Source organism: Cavia porcellus, unplaced genomic scaffold, assembly GCF_034190915.1.
Source record: "Cavia porcellus strain 051 isolate PalLab524CR breed Dunkin Hartley unplaced genomic scaffold, mCavPor4.1 scaffold_6, whole genome shotgun sequence".
NCBI classification, from domain to species: Eukaryota; Metazoa; Chordata; class Mammalia; order Rodentia; family Caviidae; genus Cavia; species Cavia porcellus.
Window position 1 is genome coordinate 105,156,000 of NW_026947489.1, and position 21,423 is coordinate 105,177,422.

The 21,423-nt window shown below is 57.0% G+C and overlaps 3 protein-coding genes across 7 annotated transcripts; all 3 read left to right on the forward strand.

The window, feature by feature from the left end:
- The first annotated feature begins 4,600 nt into the window (after window positions 1–4,600).
- Pidd1 (p53-induced death domain protein 1) lies at window positions 4,601–9,996 on the forward strand. 2 transcript variants are annotated; one of them, XM_023564213.2, is made up of 16 exons: window positions 4,601–4,716; window positions 5,278–5,660; window positions 6,078–6,491; window positions 6,695–6,904; window positions 6,988–7,042; window positions 7,171–7,372; window positions 7,454–7,579; window positions 7,690–7,869; window positions 7,945–8,092; window positions 8,169–8,325; window positions 8,397–8,547; window positions 8,628–8,751; window positions 8,826–8,944; window positions 9,017–9,130; window positions 9,250–9,449; window positions 9,656–9,996. In XM_023564213.2, exons 2-16 carry the CDS (start codon window positions 5,351–5,353, stop codon window positions 9,888–9,890), a joined length of 2,745 nt encoding a protein of 914 aa, XP_023419981.2. In that variant the 5' UTR covers window positions 4,601–4,716; window positions 5,278–5,350; the 3' UTR covers window positions 9,891–9,996. The 2 variants fall into 2 exon arrangements, with proteins under 2 accessions (XP_023419981.2, XP_023419982.2); XM_023564214.2 differs by having other exon boundaries at window positions 9,703–9,996.
- Window positions 9,997–10,477: 481 nt separating this feature from the next.
- On the forward strand, window positions 10,478–17,153 carry Slc25a22 (solute carrier family 25 member 22). Of its 3 annotated transcripts, none has more exons than XM_003461307.4 (10): window positions 10,478–10,531; window positions 12,943–13,143; window positions 13,244–13,369; window positions 13,603–13,658; window positions 14,407–14,497; window positions 14,947–15,065; window positions 15,149–15,317; window positions 15,397–15,551; window positions 15,631–15,706; window positions 15,776–17,153. In XM_003461307.4, exons 2-10 carry the CDS (start codon window positions 13,124–13,126, stop codon window positions 15,927–15,929), a joined length of 966 nt encoding a protein of 321 aa, XP_003461355.1. In that variant the 5' UTR covers window positions 10,478–10,531; window positions 12,943–13,123; the 3' UTR covers window positions 15,930–17,153. The 3 variants fall into 3 exon arrangements, with proteins under 3 accessions (XP_003461355.1, XP_004999572.1, XP_004999571.1); XM_004999515.4 differs by lacking the exon at window positions 10,478–10,531 and adding an exon at window positions 11,978–12,082; XM_004999514.4 differs by lacking the exon at window positions 10,478–10,531 and adding an exon at window positions 12,687–12,779.
- A 249-nt stretch (window positions 17,154–17,402) lies between these two features.
- Window positions 17,403–20,298, forward strand: Cend1 (cell cycle exit and neuronal differentiation 1). Of its 2 annotated transcripts, none has more exons than XM_004999516.4 (2): window positions 17,403–17,560; window positions 18,814–20,298. In XM_004999516.4, exon 2 carries the CDS (start codon window positions 18,906–18,908, stop codon window positions 19,356–19,358), a length of 453 nt encoding a protein of 150 aa, XP_004999573.1. In that variant the 5' UTR covers window positions 17,403–17,560; window positions 18,814–18,905; the 3' UTR covers window positions 19,359–20,298. The 2 variants fall into 2 exon arrangements, with proteins under 2 accessions (XP_004999573.1, XP_063108058.1); XM_063251988.1 differs by lacking the exon at window positions 17,403–17,560 and adding an exon at window positions 17,607–17,783.
- Window positions 20,299–21,423: the final 1,125 nt, after the last annotated feature.

Genomic DNA, 21,423 nt, shown 5'->3' on the forward strand with positions numbered 1-21,423 from the left:
TCCTCCTGCCTCAACCTCCAGTGCTAGGATTACAGGAGTGTACCACCACGCCCAGCTCTTAAGCAGTTTTGCTCATTGTTTTGGTTCATGATAGTATTATAAGCAGATGCACAGGGCTAGTGATTTTTTAAAATGATAAAATAATGCATAACAATTTACTTTTTCTATTTTTGTTTGAGACAGGGTCTTGCTATGCATTTCAGGCTGGCTTTGTCACTCTGTAGCTCAGGCTGGTCTGGAACTCTCAACAATCCTCTTGCTTCAGCCTCCCAGGTGCTGGGATTATAGGTACCACCACACCAGGCTTCTCATTTCTTCTTCTTCTTTTTTTTAAAAGGATGTTGTTTGTTTATTTGGTACTGGGCATCAACTCAGAACCTTGTGCTTGCCAGGTATTCATTGTGTTGCTGAGCTAAGTCCCTGGTCCTGGATTTTTCTTTCTTTCTTTTTTTTTTTTTTTTTTTTTTTTTTTGGTCTTTTTGACACAGGGTCTCTATGTGGTCAGGCTGGCCTTGAGCTCACTTTGTAGCTGGTTTCAAACTTCCAACAATCAATCCTCCTGCCTCAGCCTCCTGAATTACAGGCATGTACCACCAAGCTTGGCTGTTTTTTTTTTTTTAATTGGTACCAGGGATCGAACTCATGACCACACACTTGCAAGGCAGGCACTTATGACGCTGAGCTAAATCCCCAGCCCCTGTGTTGTTTGTTTTTTGAGGCAGGGTCTTACTATATAGTTCATGCTGGCCTTAAACTCACTGTTTCACAGACTGGCCTTGAACTCAAGGTGATCCTTCTTGTCTCAGCCCCCTGAGTCTGGGATTATTGGCATGTCACCATGCCCACCTGTTGTTGTCATCTCAAGTAATAACTAAGAAGATAACATGGAGCCAGACATGATGACACACACTTGTAGTGCCAGCACATGAGAGGCTGATCCAGGAAGATCACTGAGTCTGAGGCCAGCCTGGGCTATAATTCCAGAAAGAGAGAGAGGGAAAGAGGGAGAGAGGGAGAGAGAGAGAGAGAGAGAGAGAGAGAGAGAGAGAGAGAGAGAGAGAGAAGGGAGGGAGAGGGAGAGGGAGAAGGAGAGGGAGAGGGAGGGAGGGAGGGAGAACATGGTACTCTCCAAAAGATAGGGCCGGGAATATAGCTCAGTGGCATAAGCACCTGCCTGACAAGCGCAAAATCCTGAGTTTGATTCCCAGTACAAAAAGAAAGAAAGATAAAGTTATGCTGGGTCAGAAACACTGCATGTTGCAAATACCCTAGGCAATAATGGTGGTGATGAGGGAACTGCTCCACCTCTCATTCTAAAGGGCTGGTTTATTCCATGCCAAGTTGCTTACTTTCTGACCTTCCTGTTTTCAGAGAATTATTTCAATAAGGCTTTGTTAAATTCAGAGGGCTAAGTAAGCAACATTGGGTTTAGGCTTTTATTCCATGCATTCTTAAAAAAGCAGATTTTTTTTTTTTTTGGTCTTTTTAAGAAAGGATCTCTCTATGCAATTCAGGTTGGCTTTGGGCTCACTTTGTAGCACAGGCTGGTCTTGAACTTGCAACAGTCCTCCTGCTTTAGCCTCCCTAGTGTTGGGATTACAGGTGTGCACCACCATGCCCTGCAAAAGTAGATTTCTTCAAATTCGGTGGCTTACAACTGTCTTAATTAGCCAACAGTGCTTATTTTACTGTTTATTCCTGGATACTGGCATCTAGATAATGGTGAAAAAAACCAAAAAACCCTTTGCCCTTACGGGGTAAAATATCACTGCAAGACTGTCCATTCCTGCTGCAGAAAGCCTGTGAAGGAAGCACTGCTTTCCCTTTCTCCACATGTGTGCGACACTGACTTGTATTTTCTTTCAAACGGACCTCCAGGGGGCCAGGAATTTAGCTCAGTGGCATAAGCAAGGACATGAATTTGATCCCTGGTACCCAAAAACAAAAACAAAAAACCAACCTAACCAAAAAAAAAAAAAAAACCCCAAAACAAAACAACAAAGTGATCTCCAGGGTGTGAAAAATGCAGGGTAGGAATTTTGAGAAATGCACACTTTTAGGGCTGGGGATTTAGCTCAGAGACATAAGCAGCATATGCATAAGCGCCTGCCTGGCAAGCATGAGGTTGTGAGTTTGATCCCCAGTGCAAAAAAAAAAAAAAAAAAAAAGTTCACAGTTGTGTCTCAATGGCTAGAAAGTGTTGTACTCTAAGAAAATAGCTTCATTATATGTGTATTATAACAAAACCTGTAACACGGGCTTACTGTATGTGTTTTCCTTCTTATGTCTTTGGATGACCTAATTGATATGTTAATCAATGCTCTTCTCTGTAAAGAATTGTAAACCTTACCTAATTGATATGTTAACCATTGTTGCCCTCTACATAACGGAAGTGGTGCTAAAACAAGCTAACAAGGGTTGTTAATCACTGTTAGGCGCCTCTATTCTCCGCTAAAGAGCTAAAGAAAACTAGGATGGCCCTCTAATTTACACTTGTTTGAAGTAACTTGCTTGTGTGCAGGGAGATTTGCTTATTAGCATAACCCTTTACCTGACCTTGATTCCCCTCCCCAGAAAGAAAGAAAAACATAGGGGCTGGGGATTTAGCTCAGCGGCATAAGCGCCTGCCTTGCAAGCAGGCAGTAGTGAGTTCGATCCCTGGTACCGATAAAAACGAAAAAGACAAAAAAAAAAAAAAAAAAAAGAAAAGAAAAAAAGAAAAACATAACCTCCGTTTTCTGTTCTGTATGGCGCCTTATTGCCTCCCCTCTCCCCTTACCTATCTATCTAGGCTAGGCCATAAAGATTTTGGGTTTCTGGTGGCCTCTTCCTGAACCGGCGGTGGTCTGTCATAAAATGTGCCTTAGCTTCAAAGAAATTACAGGAAAATGTTGTGGCTTAACCCTAATGCACCAAAAGGGTTAAGTTCCAAATCCTTGTGAAGCCTTAAGTTTCAGCTTCTTGTAACTTTCGACCCCTTCCCACCTGTTAGTGTTAAGGAGCTGTCCTGAGATAATTAGCTTTCTACTTTCTTCTCCAAATGCTATTGCAGATAATTCTTATCTGAAGGATGGGAGTAACTCAAAAGGCGCCAAAGGCTCCCGAGGTTGTCAGAACTAAGTGGACAGCTGTACAGTTTCCAGATTCGGGTCAACAAGTTTGATGGCTCTGCAGGTTTCTTTGTCCACCCCCCCCCCCCCGGTTTTCCTCCAGCCTCTTTTTAAAGTCCTCCTTTCAGTCTCTGGCACGCAGTCTCCAAATTGGCTCCCGGAGACTCGTCAACTCGTCACCAGCCCTGGTCTAATAAAGCCTTTGCTCCCCAAATTTCAGTCTCTTGCTTCCTTGGATTTTATACCGGGGTCTGAGTTATTACAGAAAGATATCCACAACTCTTTCAGAGTTCTACCTAAACTGCTCCCCCTCTCAACACATCTTTTTTTTAAATTTTTCTTTTGGTGATTTTGAGACAGAGTCTCACTATGCAATGTAGGCTGGCCTCAAACTCTCTGTGACCCTTTTGCCTCAGCCTCCTGAATGCTGGGATTACAGGACTATGCCACCATACCAGCTTTTTTTGTTTTTGTTTTTTTGGTCTTTTTTGAGATAGGGTCTTGCTATGTAGTTCAGGCTGACCTTGAGCTCACACTGTAACCAAGTTGGTCTGGAACTCACAGTGATCCTCCTGTCTCAACTTCATGTGCCACCATGCCCGGCTTTGTGATTGGTTTTTTAAAATATCCCTTTGATTGGGGCTGGGGATTTAGTTCAGCAGCATAAGTACCTGCCTTGCAAGCAGGCAGTCGTGAGTTCGATCCCCGGTACCAATAAAAATGAAAAAAAAGAAGACAAAAAAATAAAAATATCCCTCTGCCCCATCTACGTGGCAGGGCATGCCTGTAATCTCAGCACTTAGAAGACTGAGGCAGGAGGATGGCTGAGTTTGAGGCCTGTCTGAGCTACATAGCAAGACCCTGTCTCAAAAAAAAAAAGTCCCTCTGGCAGCTTTGTGGAAACTGAGTAAGTGACAAGGACCGGCAAGGACTTAAGCAGAGATGCCTGGCAGATGGAGAACTGTCCCAAGGAACAGCATCTGCTCATGTCCAGCCCAGCTTCGCTTGTGAATGACAATTCAGGATGACGACACAGCCCGGTTCCCAAATTGAGGTGTGAGTCGGTGGGGAGGCAGAGATCAGGTCTGAGGCCTGGTAAATGCCGTCTTTGGTATGCACTAGCTACAGCACATTGGGCAAAACCTCATCTCTCTGAGCCTCCTTTGCCTTTTCGCTGTGCTTCCGAGAGGACTCCGAGGCAGAGCTGGGAAGCCCCGCCCCAGGAGGTCGGAATAGCTGAAACCCTGCAGGTCTAAGGAGGTCTCAGATGCTTCACAGGAAGTCAGTCTTCGGGGTTGGCATCAAGCAGTGTTCCCTCAACCAAACTCTGGCCTGGATTCCCATCTAGGACCGCACTACGCACCCCCAGAGGGTCTCGCATCCCGAAACTCCGGGAGTGCAGGTTTTCCCGCGACACCACCCTCCTGGGAAGCGGGCCAGGCAGGAACCCAGCGGCCTCCTCTGCAGGGCGAGGGGAGGGGCCTGGCGGGATGGGGCGTGGTCATGGGCGGGACTGAGGCCGGGGCGGGGCCGACCCCTGCCGGCCCGGAAACGCGCCGGCGGGAACCAGCTCCCCAGTGAGCGGCGCGGACGCCGAGGACTGCAGGTACTCGGGCAGACGGGCCCTTTGCCAGCCGAGCCCTGAGTGTGCGCTACCCACGCTCCCAAGTGGGCCGAAGTGTAACTTGAAAGCGGTAGCTGGAGCGCCTCCTCGAACCTCGAAGTGGGATCCGTGGCCCCGGTCCCCCGCGGCTCTCCCTGTCACCCCCAGGATAGATGCGCGTTCCCAGAGCTGAGGAGTGTGAAGGTTAAAGCTGGATTCCCATCCCCAGATCAGGGCTGGGAGAGCTCGATGACCCAGGTCTAAGGGTCACTTGGCCGAATTCTAAAACTAGGACAGGAAGGCCCACGCCTGCCCCGCTGTAAGCAAGGCTGTCCAGCTGCTATCTTGCTCCGGTCTCCCGTCTTGTCCTCTCCTTCCCCGCCATGAGATTTCAGCTCCCTGCCTCTTTTCCATCAGAGGTACAGCCCCCAGTACTGCAGTGACCGCAGGGGCTCTCAACTGTGGCTCTCTGGGTCAGATGGGTGAGCTCCAGCCTGGGTTCCTGTACCCTGTAGGGAGAAGCAGCCCAGCCCCCAACCCTGCCCACTCTGCCTGCCTCTGCAGGTGCCCCAGGCTTTGCCTGCTTAGGCTTGCCTGGCAAGCTGGGACATGCTTGCCCCTGAAGGACCATCCCCGGATGATGGCTGCAGCAGTGGAGGGGCTGGAGGCGGAGGAAGGGGCTGCTGCAGAAGACACAGCAAGACTTGTGGTGGAGGCTGCAGATGCCCAACCTGGGACTTCTCCTGTCTTGGCTGGAAATTGGTTGAACTTGGACCTGTACCCTGGGGGCTGCCACCGGCTGCTGCACCTGTGTGCCCAGCAGCCCTCACCACTACTGCAGGTGGAGTTCTTGCAGCTGAGCACCCACGAGAACCCTGGGCTGCTGGAGACCACGCTGGCCCAGGTGCCCTGGAGCCAGCTGCGCCTCCGCTCTCTGATCCTCAAAGGTGAGCACCTTGTGCCTGGTGTCCTTGTCTCTACCTCTGTCTGCTTCACCTCTGCTTCTTGGTTCACAAAGGAAACACTGGCCCTATCTTGTCTGTTCTCCTTCCCTGCTCCCCAGATAGGAGATAGGAACCCCTGTCCCACCCCTTGTCCCATCTGCTCCTGAACTCCGAAGATGCCCAGTGAAGTTCATCATAGATCCTATGTGCTCTTGGGGTGGTGGTGGGTGATGCAGTCAGCTGACGTGAGCTGGTGGCCTCCATTCCTTCTCCATCCATCTGCCTCTCAGTGTCTTTGTCCTAGCGCCTATCTCATCGGACTGGAGGAGAGGGAGACCTTTGCCTCAACAGTGGGTTTGTATGACTGCAGGGCACAGCTAGAACCTGGAGCCTGACCACATCTGCCTCCCCCACTTCCAGGAGGGCAAAGCCGGGGCGCCCTGGGTGTCTGCCTCCAGGGCACCCTGACCACACTGCCCGCTGGCCTGAGTGGCCTGGCCTTCCTGGTCCACCTGGATCTGAGCTTCAACAGCCTAGAGACACTGCCAGCCTGTGTCCCACAGCTGCATGGCCTAGGCTCCCTCCTTCTGTCTTATAACCGCCTGTCGGAGCTACCTGAGGCCCTGGGGGCCCTGCCTACCCTCACCTTCCTTGCTGTGACACACAACCACCTGCAGAGGCTGCCTACAGCACTGGGGGCACTGGTCACTCTGAAATGCCTTGACCTCTCTGAAAACCTTCTGGACACTGTGCCTCCAGAGATCGGAGGCCTGAGCAATCTGAGTGAGCTCAATCTGGCCTCCAACCGGTTGAGGAGCCTCCCAGCTTCCCTTGGTGAGTAGCAGCCATGGCCTCAGCCTGCAACCCGACCTGGGCCCCTACACCATGGCCTCACCACAAATGTCCCTTCCCCCTTTGCTGGCTGCCTCCTTGCTGCCCTCCTACCTCCCTGGGCTCTGGGGCCTCCTGTGCATCTTTGTCTTTCCTTGGTGGCCCCAAGTGGTCCTCAGTGACCCTATGCGTGTGCTTGCCCACAGCTGGGCTACAGTCCCTGCAGATCCTTGTTCTGCACAGCAATCTCCTGACCTCAGTGCCTGCTGGCTTGGCCCACCTCCCGTTGCTCACACGGCTGGATCTGAGGGACAACCAGCTCCAGAACCTGCCCCCTGACCTACTGGATACCCCCTGTGTGTGCCTGGAGGGGAACCCCCTGGGAAAAGCCTTGCCAGCCGCTCCTAGCCCCCCAGGTAGGCTTGGTGTGGGGAGGTCAGGCCATGGAGAGGACATGGGCACTGTCAGCATCCCGAGGGCTAGTCTCCCTTCTGCACAGGGATACCCCAAGACCTGGAGATGCCCACTCTATTCCTGACTTCAGATGTGGACAGGTACTGGTGGGGAGGGGACAGCCACCCTGTTAACCTGGCCATACTGGATATCTTCCCCACACTTCAAGGTCTTGTGGCTCCAGCCCACAGCCCTCCTGTGTCTGATCTCATGAACCCTTTTCTTACAGCTTTCCTGTAACCCCACAAGGCTGCTCTGTGACTCTGGCCTGTGGTGTCCGCCTGCAGTTCCCAGCTGGGGCTACTGCAGTGCCTGTCACTATCCACTATCGACTGTGGCTGCCAGAGCCAAGCCTTGTCTCCCTAGGTCCTCATGATTCTCTGCTCAGTGGTGTCCTGGAGCTGTGGCCCCACGGTGTGGCCTTCCAGCAGGCATGAGCAGGCAGGGGGGCCGGGGGGCTGGGGATCAGGACCCCAGGTAGGCCTGGTCCTCATACTCTCATCACCTGGCAGGATGTGAGTCTGTGGCTGCTCTTTGTCCCACCACGTGCCCGTCGTTGCCATGAGGTGGTGGTCAGGACTCGGAGTGAGGACAGCTGGCAGGACCTGGAGACCCACCTGGAGGAAGAAGCCCCAAAGGTGAGGGCTGTCTGGGCCTGTGGGCAGAGGTGCAGAGAGTGGCTGCCTGACCCCATCTGCTTGACTTGTAAGTTTTGCCTTGATTCTGTTTCTCTCCCCATGTCATTCAGCGCCTCTGGGCTCGCTGCCAGGTGCCCCACTTCTCCTGGTTCCTTGTGGTTTTACGTCCTGTGTCCAATGCCTGCCTGGTGCCACCAGAGGGGACACTGTTATGCTCCTCAGGTCATCCTGAGGTCAAAGTCATCTTTCCTCCAGGGGCCACCGAGGAGCCTTGTCATGTTTCCATGCAGGTGCATCAGGCAGCGCCCAGGGTGGCAGGTGGCCCTGTACACAGTGGGTGCTGAGGGACCTGTCCTGTCCTACAGGTGGTACGAATAGCCAGGAGGGAGCTTCGAGCCCTCCTGAGGGAACCAGAGGCTGCTGTGAGCCCCCTGCTGTGCCTCACACAGCGTGGCCCTGCTGGCTTCCTCTGCCCAGTCACTGTGCAGCTGCCCCTACCTCCTGGTATCACAGGTGAGAGGCTGCCATGCATGTGGCCATGGGGTGGTAAGAATGATGCTTAGAAGGAGGGGCCTCAATCAGGGCTCAGCCCGCTGCTTCTCTTGTCCAGGCTTCAGTCTGGACCGCTCCCATCTGTACCTGCTGTACCGGGCCCCTCCTGCAGCCACCTGGGATGACATCACAGGCCAGGTGCCTTTGGAGCTTACCCATCTGTATGCACGCTTCCAGGTCACACATTTCTCCTGGTCAGTGCCTCTCCCCCTTCCCCAGTACCCCTACTCTTGCCTGTCCAGCCACGTATCACCTGCCCTCCCAGGTACTGGCTGTGGTACACCACCAAGACCTGCGTGGAGGGCCTGGCACGCAAGGCCTGGGAGAGACTTCGGCTTCACCAGGTCAACCTCATTGCTCTGCAGCGCCGCCGGGACCCTGAGCAGGTGCTGCTGCAGTGCCTGCCCCAGAACAAGGTAGGAGCCGGGAAACTGCAGTGGGTGATCTGAAGGCCAGGGGTCCAAGGCTCTGGCTCTAAGTGTCTGGTGTCTAACAGGTCGATGCTACTCTGAGGCGGCTGCTGGAACGCTACCGTGGCCCTGAGCCCTCTGACACTGTAGAGATGTTTGAGGGCGAGAAGTTCTTTGCTGCCTTTGAGCGGGGGATCGAAGTGGATGCTGGTAGGCCACCCTGTCCTGAGAGGGCCTGGGTCTACCACTTCTGCTATGCCTGCTGAGCTGTTCCCCACCCCCAGACCGCCCGGACTGCGTAGAGGGCCGGATCTGCTTTGTCTTCTACTCACACTTAAAAAATGTGAAGGAGGTGTACATCACCACTTCTCTGGACCGGGAGGCTCAGGCTGTGCGAGGCCAGGTGGGCAATGGGGTAGGGCCTCCTAGGCTGCCTAAGTAGAAGCCAGAGCCCTCAACCCTCTGTCCTCCTCAGGTGTCCTTCTACCGTGGCTCAGTGCCAGAGGAGGTGGCTCTGGAGGCCGAGGCTGCACGGCAGAGGAAGGCTGCTGATGCCCTGTGGATGGCCACCCTGCCCATCAAGCTGCCGGTGTGAAAAGCTGCAGGAGAGGAGGGACAGAGCTCTGGGGGCTTACCCACCTATGCATACACTTCCAGACCACATTCCTAGTCAGGACCCCTCCTCACTGCCTCCCTTCTTCCCAACAGAGACTTCGGGGATCTTTGGGGCACAGACAGGGACCTGGCCTCTCCCTGGTGCCCCTGAACCTGGGTGATGCCGAGACTGGCTTTCTGACTCAGAGCAACTTGCTGAGTGTGGCAAGGCGCCTGGGTCCCGATTGGCCAGCTGTGGCCCTGCACTTGGGCCTGCCCTATCAAGAGCTAGAACGCATCCGGCACAAGTTCCGGTGAGCCTCCTCCTGCTGCCTTGGCCTTGGCACAGCCCTGGTTCCTAGGGAGGTGGGGGGTGGGCCAGCACCAGCCTGCAGAGTGGCTCAAGTGGCCATAGTGGCTCAAGGAGTGGGGGATCCCCCCCCCCTGTATATGGGGAGTGATCCTGGGGGTGGTGAGTAGTGCTGGGCAGGACCCTTGTCACCACCACTTTTCCTCCAAGGGATGACCTGGATGGACAGATTTGCCACATGCTCTTCTCCTGGGCAGAGCGCCAGGCTGGACAGCAGGGGGCCGTGAGGTGCCTGGTGCAGGCCCTGGAGCAGAGTGACCGGCAGGATGTAGCTGACGAGGTTCGGACCATCTTGGAGCTCGGCCGTCACAAGTACCAGGACAGCATCCGTCGCACGGGCTTGGCACTTGAGGACCCTGCCCTGCCAGGCGCTTCTACTCAGTAGCCCCTAGAGCCTGCTCAGGCCTAGGGCACGGCTGGGAGTTGGCACCATTATGCCTAGGCTAATTGACAGTGCCCCTTGTGTAACAATCTGCAACATCCCTGTGCCATCTCTGAGCTTGGTTTATTTGTCTGGGGGAGAGGTGGCTGGAGGGAGGGGTGACCCAATGATGAAGACCCAACCCTGCTGGAAGGGACCCTTCCTCCACCAAGGCTGAAGGAGGGCCTGGTGGTGCATGCCTGTAATCTCAGCACTTGGGAGGCTGAGGCAGAAGGATCACCTTGAATTTGAGGCCAATATGGGTCATATAATGAGCATAAGGCCAGCCTGAACCACATAGCCAGACCCTTTCTCAAAAACAAAAGTGAAGGCTGAGGCGGGCTGGGCACAATTACCCTGGGTGGTAGGACCTCCTCAGCCTGCCCGCCAGCGCGGGACCAGCACCCCCTTTGCCCTCCCCGCAGTGCCCCATATGGGGTCCAGAGACCAGTGAGGTGCCTACGCAGGCCACCCTGGGCGGACAGGTACGCGGTGGCCGACAGAGGGAGCTGCTGTGCACGCGGGGCGGGCGGGCGGGGCTGCGCGCGCACGCCGCGGGGAGGCGAGCGTGGGGGGGCGGCGGCGGCGGCGGCGGCGGCGGAGCGGTGAGTGCGGCGGCAAGGACCCGAGGGCTGCGGGAAGGGAGACGTGGGCGCGGCTGAAGGATGCCGCAGCTCGGTTTGGCTTGTGAGGGTGTATACGGTGCTCGGGCCCGCCACCGCGCGTATTCCCGCTGCACACGTGTCCTGGCGGAGGAGCCGGCCCGGAGGGGAGGGAGGCCCGGCGGCTGAGCGCACACTTACCCCCTCCGGCACGGCCAAGATCCCTGTCTGGGACTCCAGGGCAGCCAGGTTCCAGCAGGGGAGCGCAGGGCCTAAGCCTGGTAGAGATGAGCACGCGGCCCCAGCGCCGCTCCATTGTCCCCTATCGGGGTCGCCTTCCGGGCCCAGCCGGCTGGAGGGAGGAACCCAAGGTTGGGGACGATGCGAAGCCCAGTCCTGTACACTCCTCTAGCCTCACCCGGGGTCCAGATCCCAAAGGGTAGTCCCTCGGGTGGTCTTTGAGGGCTCCTGCTCTGTCCCTGCCTGTGACCTCATTTCACCTTGGTGGGATGGTTGGGGCTGCAGACTGGCTTAGCCCCTGGGAACTTGGGGGCCTTGCTGGACTGCCGGCTTCTGTGGTAATCTGGAGGGCCCTTGACAGCGCTTAAGCAGGAGTGGAACCACGGGGTGTGTGTGTGTGTGGGTGCCTCTTCGGAGTTGTCCCAAGTCAAACCCCTGTGTTGACCTCCCCTGCTCTGGCCTGTGCTGCGGGGCGTGGGGCTGACTCAAAATCTCCGGGCCAACCTGGCTCTCCCCGGTGCCACTTCAGCGGTTTGTAACTTAAGAATGCCCTTCCCCAGCATCCTGCTGTCTCCCACTTCAGACTGGAGGCTGGGCCTGAGGACAGGGTAGGGACTTGCAAGTCTCCATAGGCCAAGCAGAGCCAGCTGTGTCCAATGTACACCCAGGGGTGGGGTGGGCAGGGTGGAGGGGGTGAGGTTAGGTTGAAGTTCAGAGGTTAGGACTGGAGAGGCAGGTGTTGTGAGGCTGGGTGTGTGACTGGCAAGGCAAAGGTCGCTGCATGGTTTCTGGACCTGGCAGGTAAGCAGGGTGTCCAGGCGGCCCTTTGTCCTTCCCAGAAGATGGCTTTTTATGCCTTGCAAGAGGGTCACCAAAGCACACACAGGCCTCAAGCCAGATGGGCACCCAGCATCTCCGCAGGGTGCTTGCACCCAGAGCCTCAGTCTGGGATAACAGAGCCCTTGGCAGATCCGGGCTCACCCCACAGGCTGCAGCCAGGAATCCTCTGAGGAGCCAAAGGCGCAGGGCCTGTGGGTGGGCAGCTTAGCATGCGGGGTCAACAGATTAGACCCCTGTTTCCCCCATCCAGACTCGCACGCTGGTTCCTGCCCGGAAGAGGCTGCATATTACTCTTTTCCTCTCCCGAGACTACAAATATCCCTAGCTAGCAAAGTGAAAGAGAAAGTCGCCCCGCCCCACCCCGTGGCCAATCCCCTGGCCCCTCGCTGCCTCCTAGTCACTTATCTCCTAGTTGAGGTTGCATTGAGTGCTTGTGGGAGCTGTGGAGGATTCTGGAGGGGTTGTGCACCCAGGGTGAGCTGGACCCTCGGGCCATGGGCAGGGTAGGGAGCAGCCCTGGGTGAAGGGCTCACCCTGGAGGGCCCTGGTGTGTGAGCCAGCCGGGTGACCCTGGGAGGGCTGCAAAGCTGAGAACAGTTGACCTCTGAGGTGTGCGGGAGACATGCAGGGCCTGGGGAGTGTGAGACCCCCACGGTTCCATTTTCCTGACAGTGTACCTTGGGACGGCCCCTGGGACTGGCTCCTGGTCCCCAGCCGTGCAGCTGGTGGGAAAGACCCTTCCACCCTCATCCCAAGAGAGGATGGGAAAATAACCTCAGGACTCAGGCAGACCACCATCTGGCCCTTAAGACTACCAACGTTGGGGGTCGTGGTCCCTGGGTCCTGTGTGCATCTGGGTGGAGAGGATGGGGTGGCAGGTTAGAGTGATTGGGATCTTAGTTTCCATGGGAGAGGGTTGTCCCTGAGGTGGCCAGCCCCATCTGGGCAGGATCCTGGGGTATGAGGAAGAGACCTATACCCATCCCAAAGGTCCAGGTGCCAGCTGCTCCTGCTCCAGGCTGGGGGCCGATTGTCACAGCCGGGTCCCTCCGAGGTGACTGGCCCTTTAAAAGCTGGAGCTTGTTCTGTGTGCACGTGAGCATGAGTGTGTGCGTGTCCCAGCTTGTGTGAGGTTGGCAAGGAGGATTCGGCGGTGTTAAGCAGAGACCAGGTGGCCCCAGGGATGGGCCAGGTGGCAGGCGTCTCCACCTGCTTCCTGCACACTGAGCTTTCTGAGGGTTGGGGGTGCAGCTGCTTGTGATATGAAGGTGTGGAGCAGGGTTTTGTCGTGTGCACCCCCCACTAATCCCCATTTTCTCTTCCTTTCTGCACAGCGGTGGTGTGACGCTTACAGTCTTCCCGAGGGTGGAGGAGCAGCTGCCTTTTGCGTCAGTCCCACTGGCCTTCACCTATCCACCGCTGCTTTGCTGTGGTGCCTCCCCTCCCCCTTCCTGTTATCTGCCCCTCTACTGCCTGGTGGCCACCTCTGCTGTTCCTGCCTGCCTGTCAGAGTAAATGGCTGATAAGCAGATCAGGTCAGACACCTGGATCCCCAGACACCCCTTCCCCACCCCAGACGCCACCCACCACCTATGGTGGAGGAAGAAGTCCTAACACCTCCCTCTGCACATACAGCCTGCCTGCCAAGCTCATCAATGGTGGCATCGCTGGGCTAATTGGGGTCACCTGTGTGTTCCCCATCGACCTGGCCAAGACGAGGCTGCAGAACCAGCAAAATGGTCAGCGCATGTACTCAAGCATGTGAGTATGCCGGGGGCTTTGTACCTGGGCTCTGGGCTGGACAAGGGAGATGGGGCAGAGTAGGGCAGCCTAGGGTATCTCTCACAGGACTGGCCAGGCCCCTGCTGGGCTGTGGGACTGATCTCTGGACCCTGAATGCTCCAGGCTGGGTGGGGAAGGTGCCAGCTCACATCTGTACACAGGAACTGGGGCGCTGGCCAACTCCCCTGCTCACCCCTTCCAATTGGCCACAGGTCTGACTGCCTAATCAAGACCATCCGCTCAGAGGGCTACTTTGGCATGTACCGGGGTGAGGCTTGGGCCACGGTGGGCTGCTGGTGGGGCAGGGAGGCATGCCTGGGTCTCATGTGGACATGTGGAGGTGGCTGGGGCACTGGCATGACCCGCCTGGGGTGCTAGGGGAGACTATTGAGTAAGAGATTGGATCTCCTGGGGGGTGCCACTCTGCCATTTACTGCCAGTGCTTGGACACTGCCCTGGATCTGACCCTCCTCCCCCACTTCCCAGGACACGCAGGATCCAGCGTGCACCCAGTCTGGGAGGCAAGGGGCATTATGCAAAGCAGCTTAGAAAATAGTGCCAGGCCCGGATTTGCCCACTTTTGCAGCTCTGAGCCTTGGCATTGAGAAGGGGCTGGCCACCACCTCTGCTAGTTCTGACACCTATGTCTTTGCTTACCCCCACCCATTCATCCCCCAGGAGGGAGGTGTCCCCAGGGAGGTATGTCATGGTTCCAGAATCTCGACAGCATCCGAGACAGATGGCATTTGGGGAGGAGATGCAGGGGGAGGGGAGGGTGGAGGCCAGTGCAGGAGGACAGTGACACAGAGGCCTGCTCCCCACCCCATCTGGCATGGACCAAGCCCAAATGTGGGTGAGAGGGCAGAATGCAGTGGCCAAGGAGTAGTGCATGGGGCTTTGCCAGTTGGGAGGCATGCACTGGCCCAGAGCCTCCCTGACCAGGGCACAGCATGTCATCTCCACCATACCACCTGTGTGCGTCTTCCCTGCTCTGCTGACCCCAAAATACCCCACAGGAGCAGCTGTGAACCTGACTTTGGTCACCCCTGAGAAAGCCATCAAGCTGGCAGCTAATGACTTCTTCCGGCATCAACTTTCAAAGGATGGGTGAGAGACTTGGCACTCCTGGCTGCTGTGGACCCAGGTCCTGGGGAGGGGACTGTGCCAAATGCCTGGGTGGACATAGACATCAGCGCTGGCCACTGGATCCCATCTGTGGCCCTAAAGGATCTCCTGCCTTTGGGCCCTACCCTGGCTTGCTTAACCTAGGGAGGCACCTCCCCTTTGTGTGTGGGGGTGGTGGTGAGGGGGTTCCAGGTGATAAGTCAGCTGTCCTTGGCTGTCAGCCACTGCCTGCTGCCAGTACTGTGGGACCAACCAGCTTCCCTCTCAAGGAGCATGGGCTGCCATTGTGGCCCCTCCCTGCACATGCAAGATCCCTACTTCCCTTGCCCTAGTGGCTGTGTGTCCGTGGGCCTGGTGCCTGCTGTTTGAGGGCCTCATTCACTCTTTGTGCCAGGCAGGGACTCCCACTTCTCACACTGTCACTCCCACAGGCAGAAGCTGACACTACCCAAGGAGATGTTGGCAGGGTGTGGAGCTGGTACCTGCCAGGTGATCGTCACCACCCCTATGGAGATGCTAAAGATCCAGCTGCAGGATGCAGGCCGAATTGGTGAGGGTCAAGGTCGGGGAGGGGGCGCGGCAGCTGGGTCTTGTCCCTTGCTCAGAGCTCAAAGGGAGCCCTTTTCTCACCAGCTGCCCAGAAGAAGATTCTGGCTACCCAGCTCTCAGCCCAGGCCAGCGCCCCGACCTCCGTGGAGGCTCCTGCTGCATCCCGCCCCACAGCCACCCAGCTGACCCGAGACCTGCTGCGCAACCGTGGCATTGCTGGCCTCTACAAGGGACTGGGGGCCACGCTGCTCAGGTGGGAGGGAAGGAAGGGTGGAGGCGGCCTTGGGTCCACAACCCGCCCTGCAATCAGTGTCACTATCCCCTCTCTGCAGGGATGTCCCCTTCTCCATTGTGTACTTCCCCCTGTTTGCCAACCTGGACCAACTAGGCCGCTCAGCCTCCGAGGAAAAGTCACCCTTCTATGTATCATTTCTGGCTGGCTGTGTGGCTGGGAGTGCAGCTGCCGTGGCTGTCAACCCCTGTGATGGTCAGTACTGGTCCTGGCCCTCAGGCTGGGGATGGGGGCCCAGGGTGGGCTCCTGTGCTAATGCATATGCCCTTTGTAGTGGTGAAGACACGGCTCCAGTCGCTGCAGCGTGGCATCAATGAAGACACCTACTCTGGCTTTCTGGACTGTGCCAGGTGGGAAGGTCCCAGGACTGGGGCTGGGAGACAAGGGTAGCACTGTACTGACCTTCCCCTTGCCCACAGGAAGATCTGGCAGCATGAGGGCCCCTCCGCCTTCCTGAAGGGTGCCTACTGTCGTGCACTGGTCATTGCTCCCCTGTTTGGCATCGCACAGGTGGTCTACTTCCTGGGTATTGCTGAGTCCCTGCTGCAGCTGCTACAAGAACCCCAGGCCTGAGCCCACTGTGGGGGCAAAGCAGGGCAGCCGGTCCAGGACTGAGAGTGGGAAGTCTCTCTCCAGTCCTGGTCCATGGGGGTGGGAAGAACAGGGTTCAGGGTCCATGGGGGTGGTGCACACAAGGCTGCCACGGGGCCCTGTGGACACCACAATTGGAATCAATGTCTTATTTATGTAGAAAATGCATATATCTGTACATTCCTTGAGCCAGACCAAAATCCAGTCCTGCCTGGACTGAACACCCCCAGGGACAGAGCTGGTCTCTGGGCTGGGGGCCCTGGACCTAGGCTGAGCAGACTGGACACTAGGCCCCATCCACTGGCATCCAAGGCTCTCCTGGTTTACAAAGGGGACCTAGGCAAACCTATTTATTGAACTTGCTGTGCCCATGTGGCTGCCTGTCCTGTTCATCCATCCACCGTCCTTGCTGCTCTCATCTCAGCCAGCCTTGCAGGAATCCCAGAGCGGTGGGGCTCACACTGAGTGCTGGCTCCCAGGGCAAGCGGCCCACGAGGGATCTGATGGAGGCCTCAGCCCTGCCTCAGGCTGGTCCAGGCTGCATGAAGGCTGTGTGCGTGTGTATACATGATGAGGAGCAGGTTGTGCCTGTCAGCCCTTAACTGGCCTGGCTCCTTGGGAAGGGGCTGGGGTGCTGCTGCCTGGCCCATGTGGCCAGGCAGGCCCTAGCTCTAGACCCTCTGCTGACCCTGTCCAGGAATTTATTTTGAGACTCCCCCACCCCTGAACTGGACTGGATTAGACTGTCTGAGATTGACCAGGCCCAACAGCAGACTTGAAAACCAGTATGGAGAATGGGGCACCTGCCCTGCTGTGGGGGAGGCAGTGGCTGCTGCCCACCCTCTAGAGCCCACCTTACTCTCCTGACAATGCTGGGAAGCCCCCTCCCTCATGCCCTGATGTTGTAATTTCAGGCAGGCGCCTTGTCCTGCCTCGCTGTGATCCTGTTGGTGACTGATCCTGAAGTGCTGGTGCTGTGTCCTCTAGCCTGGCCCCCTCTGTGGAGGCCCCTTCCCAGTGACACTACCTGGGGCGCAGGTATTGGCCCCCATTTCACGGTTGCTCCTGGGAGCTGCCCCCTCCTGTATCTGTACCTTGGAAGCTGCTGCTGCTTACAGAATTATATTTTTTCTTTTGAAGAGTTTTAAGAAGTTGTAACTTTTTGTGTCTTGTCATGTATGACGATAAATAAATATTCTAAGTAGATGCCTCCTCTCTGCATGTCTGTGGGTGTGGGAGGACAGCTCTTCTTCCAAGGCCCAGCTCCCCCAGCCTGCGCTGTGGAGGGGCCAGACCGCAGGCGGGGATGGCTTGCGACTGTCCTACAAGAAGGATGGGTACCTGAATACTGCGTAGCGGCGGCTCCGGCTCCGTGGGCCCTCAGCTTGCTTTCTAGCGTAGGGCTGAGGGGACGCACCCCCGCAAGTCAGCCTTAGACTCCGCCCCGTGATGGCAAAGGCCCCGCCCAAAGTTGCGTAATCAGACTCCGCCCTCGTGGTCCTCGCGTCCTGCGCCGAGCTGTGCACTGTGGGAAACTCCGGGTGGCCCGCGTCCACACCGTCGTCGCTGCAGAGCCTGAAGGAGGCGCAGCGCCAGCAGGCCAGACAGACGGCGTAAGGCAGCGGGTCCTGTGGCGGGCAGCGGGGTGGGGTGCCGGGCTGGGGCGGGCCAGGGTGCCCGGCCGCGGAGGTCGCCGGGTCGCGCAGCCCTGCTCTCCCGGGCTCGGAGGCTGCAGAGGTGGCGGCAGTTGGTAAGGCACAGGTGCAAACCAGAGGTGACGAGGGGCACAGCTGCCTTCACCGGTGCCGCCGAGGGCCTAACCCTTCCAACCCGCAGGTACTAGGGGCGGCTGGAGCTCCCTGGGAAGTCAGGCTATGGCCTGGCCTCTCCTCGGGACACCCTCGAAACGCCATGACCTTCAGGTGACCTTCAGTGTGGTCACTGCGCCTGTTGGCGTGGGAAGCCTGAGCTACATCCTTGGGCAGGTTCCCTCTTCCTGTAGGTGGGGGCATTTCTCATCCTTCCCGAGGCCGGGCTGGCTGGCCTTAGCTGTGGTCCTCAGGCCAGGCCCTTCCTGCACCCCATCTGGAACCTGGGGGTTGGTGAGGTCTTTCTTACAATGGAGCACCCAGCCTGTGCCCTGACCCTAAGGCCCTAGGGCACTGTGGGTACTACTCTAGGCTGTGCCTGAGGCAATCCCAGAGGCAGGCTCCACAAGGACACCCTGCCATTGGGCCAGACATAGGTGAGGTGCTGGGGGGTGAGGGCACCAGAAGCCAGGAGGTGGGTGGGCGCGTGCCCTGCTTCTCTGCCTAGGGGTGATGCCTCAGTTTCATCACCCCAGGGTCCTCATCCTAATGCCTGTGGCCCCACTCCTGGCCCTGAGCGAGGGCTCCAGCTCAGCCCTGCCCCTCTTCCACTAGGACCTTGGCCAGGCCACAGCCCAGGGCAGCTCAGCACTCCTGAGGAACAGCGAGGAGCCCTCTGATATGTGCTTTGTCTCTGTGCTACCATGCCCTTATGTACCTATCACCCTCTGACCATGCATTGCTACAGTTCTCAGGGAATGGATGCAACAGGCCATAGGCAGGATAGGTCCAGAGAGGAAGCAGAGGCCTCTGGCTAGTCCACCTGGCCCTGCCCACCTGGGTTCAGTCCATAGCACCCTGCCTCTGTAGCTGTGGGGGCAGCTCTAGGAGTGGTCAGGCTGATGGGGACCATACCTTGAAGAGGAGGCTGGGATATGGAAGCTCTGAACCAAGACACCTAGGGAGGCCAGGACACAGGAAAAGTGTGCAAAGGGCAGGGTACCAGGGATGCATGGGGCTGCTTCTCTTGCCACATCCTCACCCACATCCCCCTCCAGGCCCATATGATGCCCAGGGTCAAGCTGTCCTGAGACACCAGTCAAGCCATCTGCCTGTCCCCGACGCCTGCCCAGTCGCCAGCACCACCACCATGGAGTCCAGGGCGAAGTTGGCCAGCAGTCCCAAGCCAGACACCAAGGTGTCTCAGGCCACTGCCGAGGCCAAGGCCATTCCAGCTGCCGATGGAAAAGTCCCTTCAACCAAGGCTGGAAAAAAGGAGGCCCAAGTGGAGAAGCAGGAGCAGCCCACAACCCCCGCCTCTGCCAAGAAGACCACAGCCAAGGCTGACCCTGCCCTTCTCAACAACCATAGCAACCTGAAGCCGGCTCCTTCGGCTCCCGCTGTCCCCAGCAGTCCTGATGCAGCCCCAGAGCCCAAAGGTCCTGGGGATGGGGCGGAGGAGGACGAGTCCACCACCAAGTGCTCAGGGGGCAAAGGTCCTTGGCCCTGCGAGAACTTGACACCCCTGCTGGTAGCTGGGGGTGTAGCTGTGGCAGCAGTGGCCCTGATTCTTGGTGTGGCCTTCCTGGCTCGGAAGAAATGATACCTAGATGATTGGTGTCCAGGGGGGCACAGAGCCATTTTCTGTACAGACCTGGGAGCTAGTGCATGCGAGTTTACAGTACCTATCTATATCTACATAATACATCATATACATATATGTATACCCTCTCTATGTACACAGCGGGAAAGACACAGCAAGCCGCCTCTGCTCACCCCAGCATAGTCTCCGCCACGCTCTGAGGCAGAAGCCTGGGCTCTGGGGCTTACAGAACAGGGCAGAGGTCCTGCTGGGCAGGCCAGGCAGTGGACACAGTGAGGAAGGACAGAATAGATCCTGTGTGCAGCTACCTGGTCTCTGAAGGAGCAGAGTCGGGGTGGGCAGCAGGTCCCTAAAGTTTGTATTCCTAATCCTGGTCTGGGCTTGACACAGAAAGACTGCCCTGAGGTGAGCAGTCCCTCTTCAGTGCCACCTCCACAACTGCCTGCTGTAACTAGGAGGAGAGACAGCTTGGTACTGTCTTAGCAGGGGCTCCCGGAAGTTCCCTTTTTCTAGCTTGTGCCCAGTGAAGGCCATGCAACTAGGGCCACGCTGCATTTCCTGGGCAGTGCTGACAGCCTGGGAGGGAGCCAGGTATCCAAGGAGGCTCTCATCACCCAGCTGTGCCTGCCAATGCCCCCTTAGAGTGGGCCCTCCTGCCTGCACCCTGCGACCCCGTCTAACAAGCGTATAAATGCAATAACACAGGTAGAGTAGAACTGCTTGGTGGGTGGCAGTCACCCACCACCCACTTCCTGCAGTAAGACTGCTGCACAGCCCTCCGCACACATGGCCCTGGCCTGCCCTGGCATGGTGGCAGCAGGCAGGCTTCCCAAAGTGGTGGTGGTAGCCATTGTGGGAATCATGTCCTCACCTGGCTAGCACCACAGGAACTGGGCCTGGGCAGAGGCTAAGTTGGAAATAAACTCTGTTGTCTAAAGGCTAGGCTGGTGTTCTCACCTGCATGGGCTGGGAGGGCCAGAAGCTTCCAGCTGGGACCTGGGGACACAGATCCATACCTGGGCTTCATAGGCAGCAGGCAGAAGTGCCAGGTCCCTGGTGGATACACCCAGTGAGCCTGCCCTTTACCAGCTCTCTTGGCACCCTAATTCCAGCAGAACACCATGTGTGTGGACATAGCCCAGGCTGGGTCACTGGCTTCACAGCACAAGGCAGGAAGCTCCTTTCAGTCCTCTAGGAGCCCCATCCTTGAAGGGGAACAGAGGAGCCTGAGGGCAGTTAGCCTGCTCTGACCTAGTGTCCAGTCAGGCACTGAGGTCATGCTGGGCCCAGAAGTCCCATCTGGGTCCCATGGCCCCACACCTAGGGTGCCAGGCTGGTGGGTAGTGCTCCTTCCATCTCCTCCCCTAGGCCACCTTCCAGCTGGCGGGAGGGGTCCCATTCACACAGCCACAGCCCAGGGTAACAGCTGTGGGCACCTCCACAGGGTGAAAACCCCCAGAGTGGACTGTAGTACCTGCCCAGGCTGCCCCTCATCTTCTCAAGTCCAGAAGGCCTCTCCTGGGCCACCCAAGCCAGGCCTGGCTATCCAGGGGGAAAGAGGGTGCTGTGCCACATAGGTGTACTCTTCTGTGTCTGGCAGGCATCTCACTCTTCCCACTCTCCAGTCCTCTCACCATTTTATCTACCCTGTGGTTTGTACCTCAAAATAGACAACTGCATCTCAGAGGTATGGGAAACAAGGCAGGGGGATTTCATATCCGAGACCATTCTAAAGAAGTGAACCTGTCTCAAAACCCAAAACGACTTAGACAAACAATACCATTCATTTCAGCAGACCTGGGGCTGCGGGTAGGTCTTCCAGCCTAAGCTGTGAGCCCATGTGTGGCCTTCTGAGCTGCAACACACTACTACTTCCTTTCCTCACTGACTCACAAGGTGCTACACTGGGGCTGGGAATTTAGCTCAGTGGCATAAGTACTTGCCTTGCAAGCAGGCGGTCGTGAGTTCGATCCCCAGTACCGATAAAAATGAAAAAGACAAAAAAACAAAACAAAAAAACAATATCTGCACCTCGCAGGGCTTGGTGGCTCACACCTGTAATCCC

Excerpts from the sequence above, each read along its gene's own strand:
- Cend1 (XM_004999516.4), top strand. The coding sequence starts at position 18,906 with ATGGAGTCCAGGGCGAAGTTGGCCAGCAGTCCCAAGCCAGACACCAAG.
- Slc25a22 (XM_003461307.4), top strand. The coding sequence starts at position 13,124 with ATGGCTGATAAGCAGATCAG. Across the intron at positions 13,144-13,243 it reads ATGGCTGATAAGCAGATCAG|CCTGCCTGCCAAGCTCATCA; the intron begins GTCAGACACCTG and ends CTGCACATACAG. Across the intron at positions 15,318-15,396 it reads CTGGGGGCCACGCTGCTCAG|GGATGTCCCCTTCTCCATTG; the intron begins GTGGGAGGGAAG and ends CCCTCTCTGCAG.
- Pidd1 (XM_023564213.2), top strand. The coding sequence starts at position 5,351 with ATGATGGCTGCAGCAGTGGAGGGGCTGGAGGCGGAGGAAGGGGCTGCT. Across the intron at positions 7,043-7,170 it reads CTGACTTCAGATGTGGACAG|CTTTCCTGTAACCCCACAAG; the intron begins GTACTGGTGGGG and ends CTTTTCTTACAG. Across the intron at positions 8,945-9,016 it reads CTCAGGCTGTGCGAGGCCAG|GTGTCCTTCTACCGTGGCTC; the intron begins GTGGGCAATGGG and ends TGTCCTCCTCAG.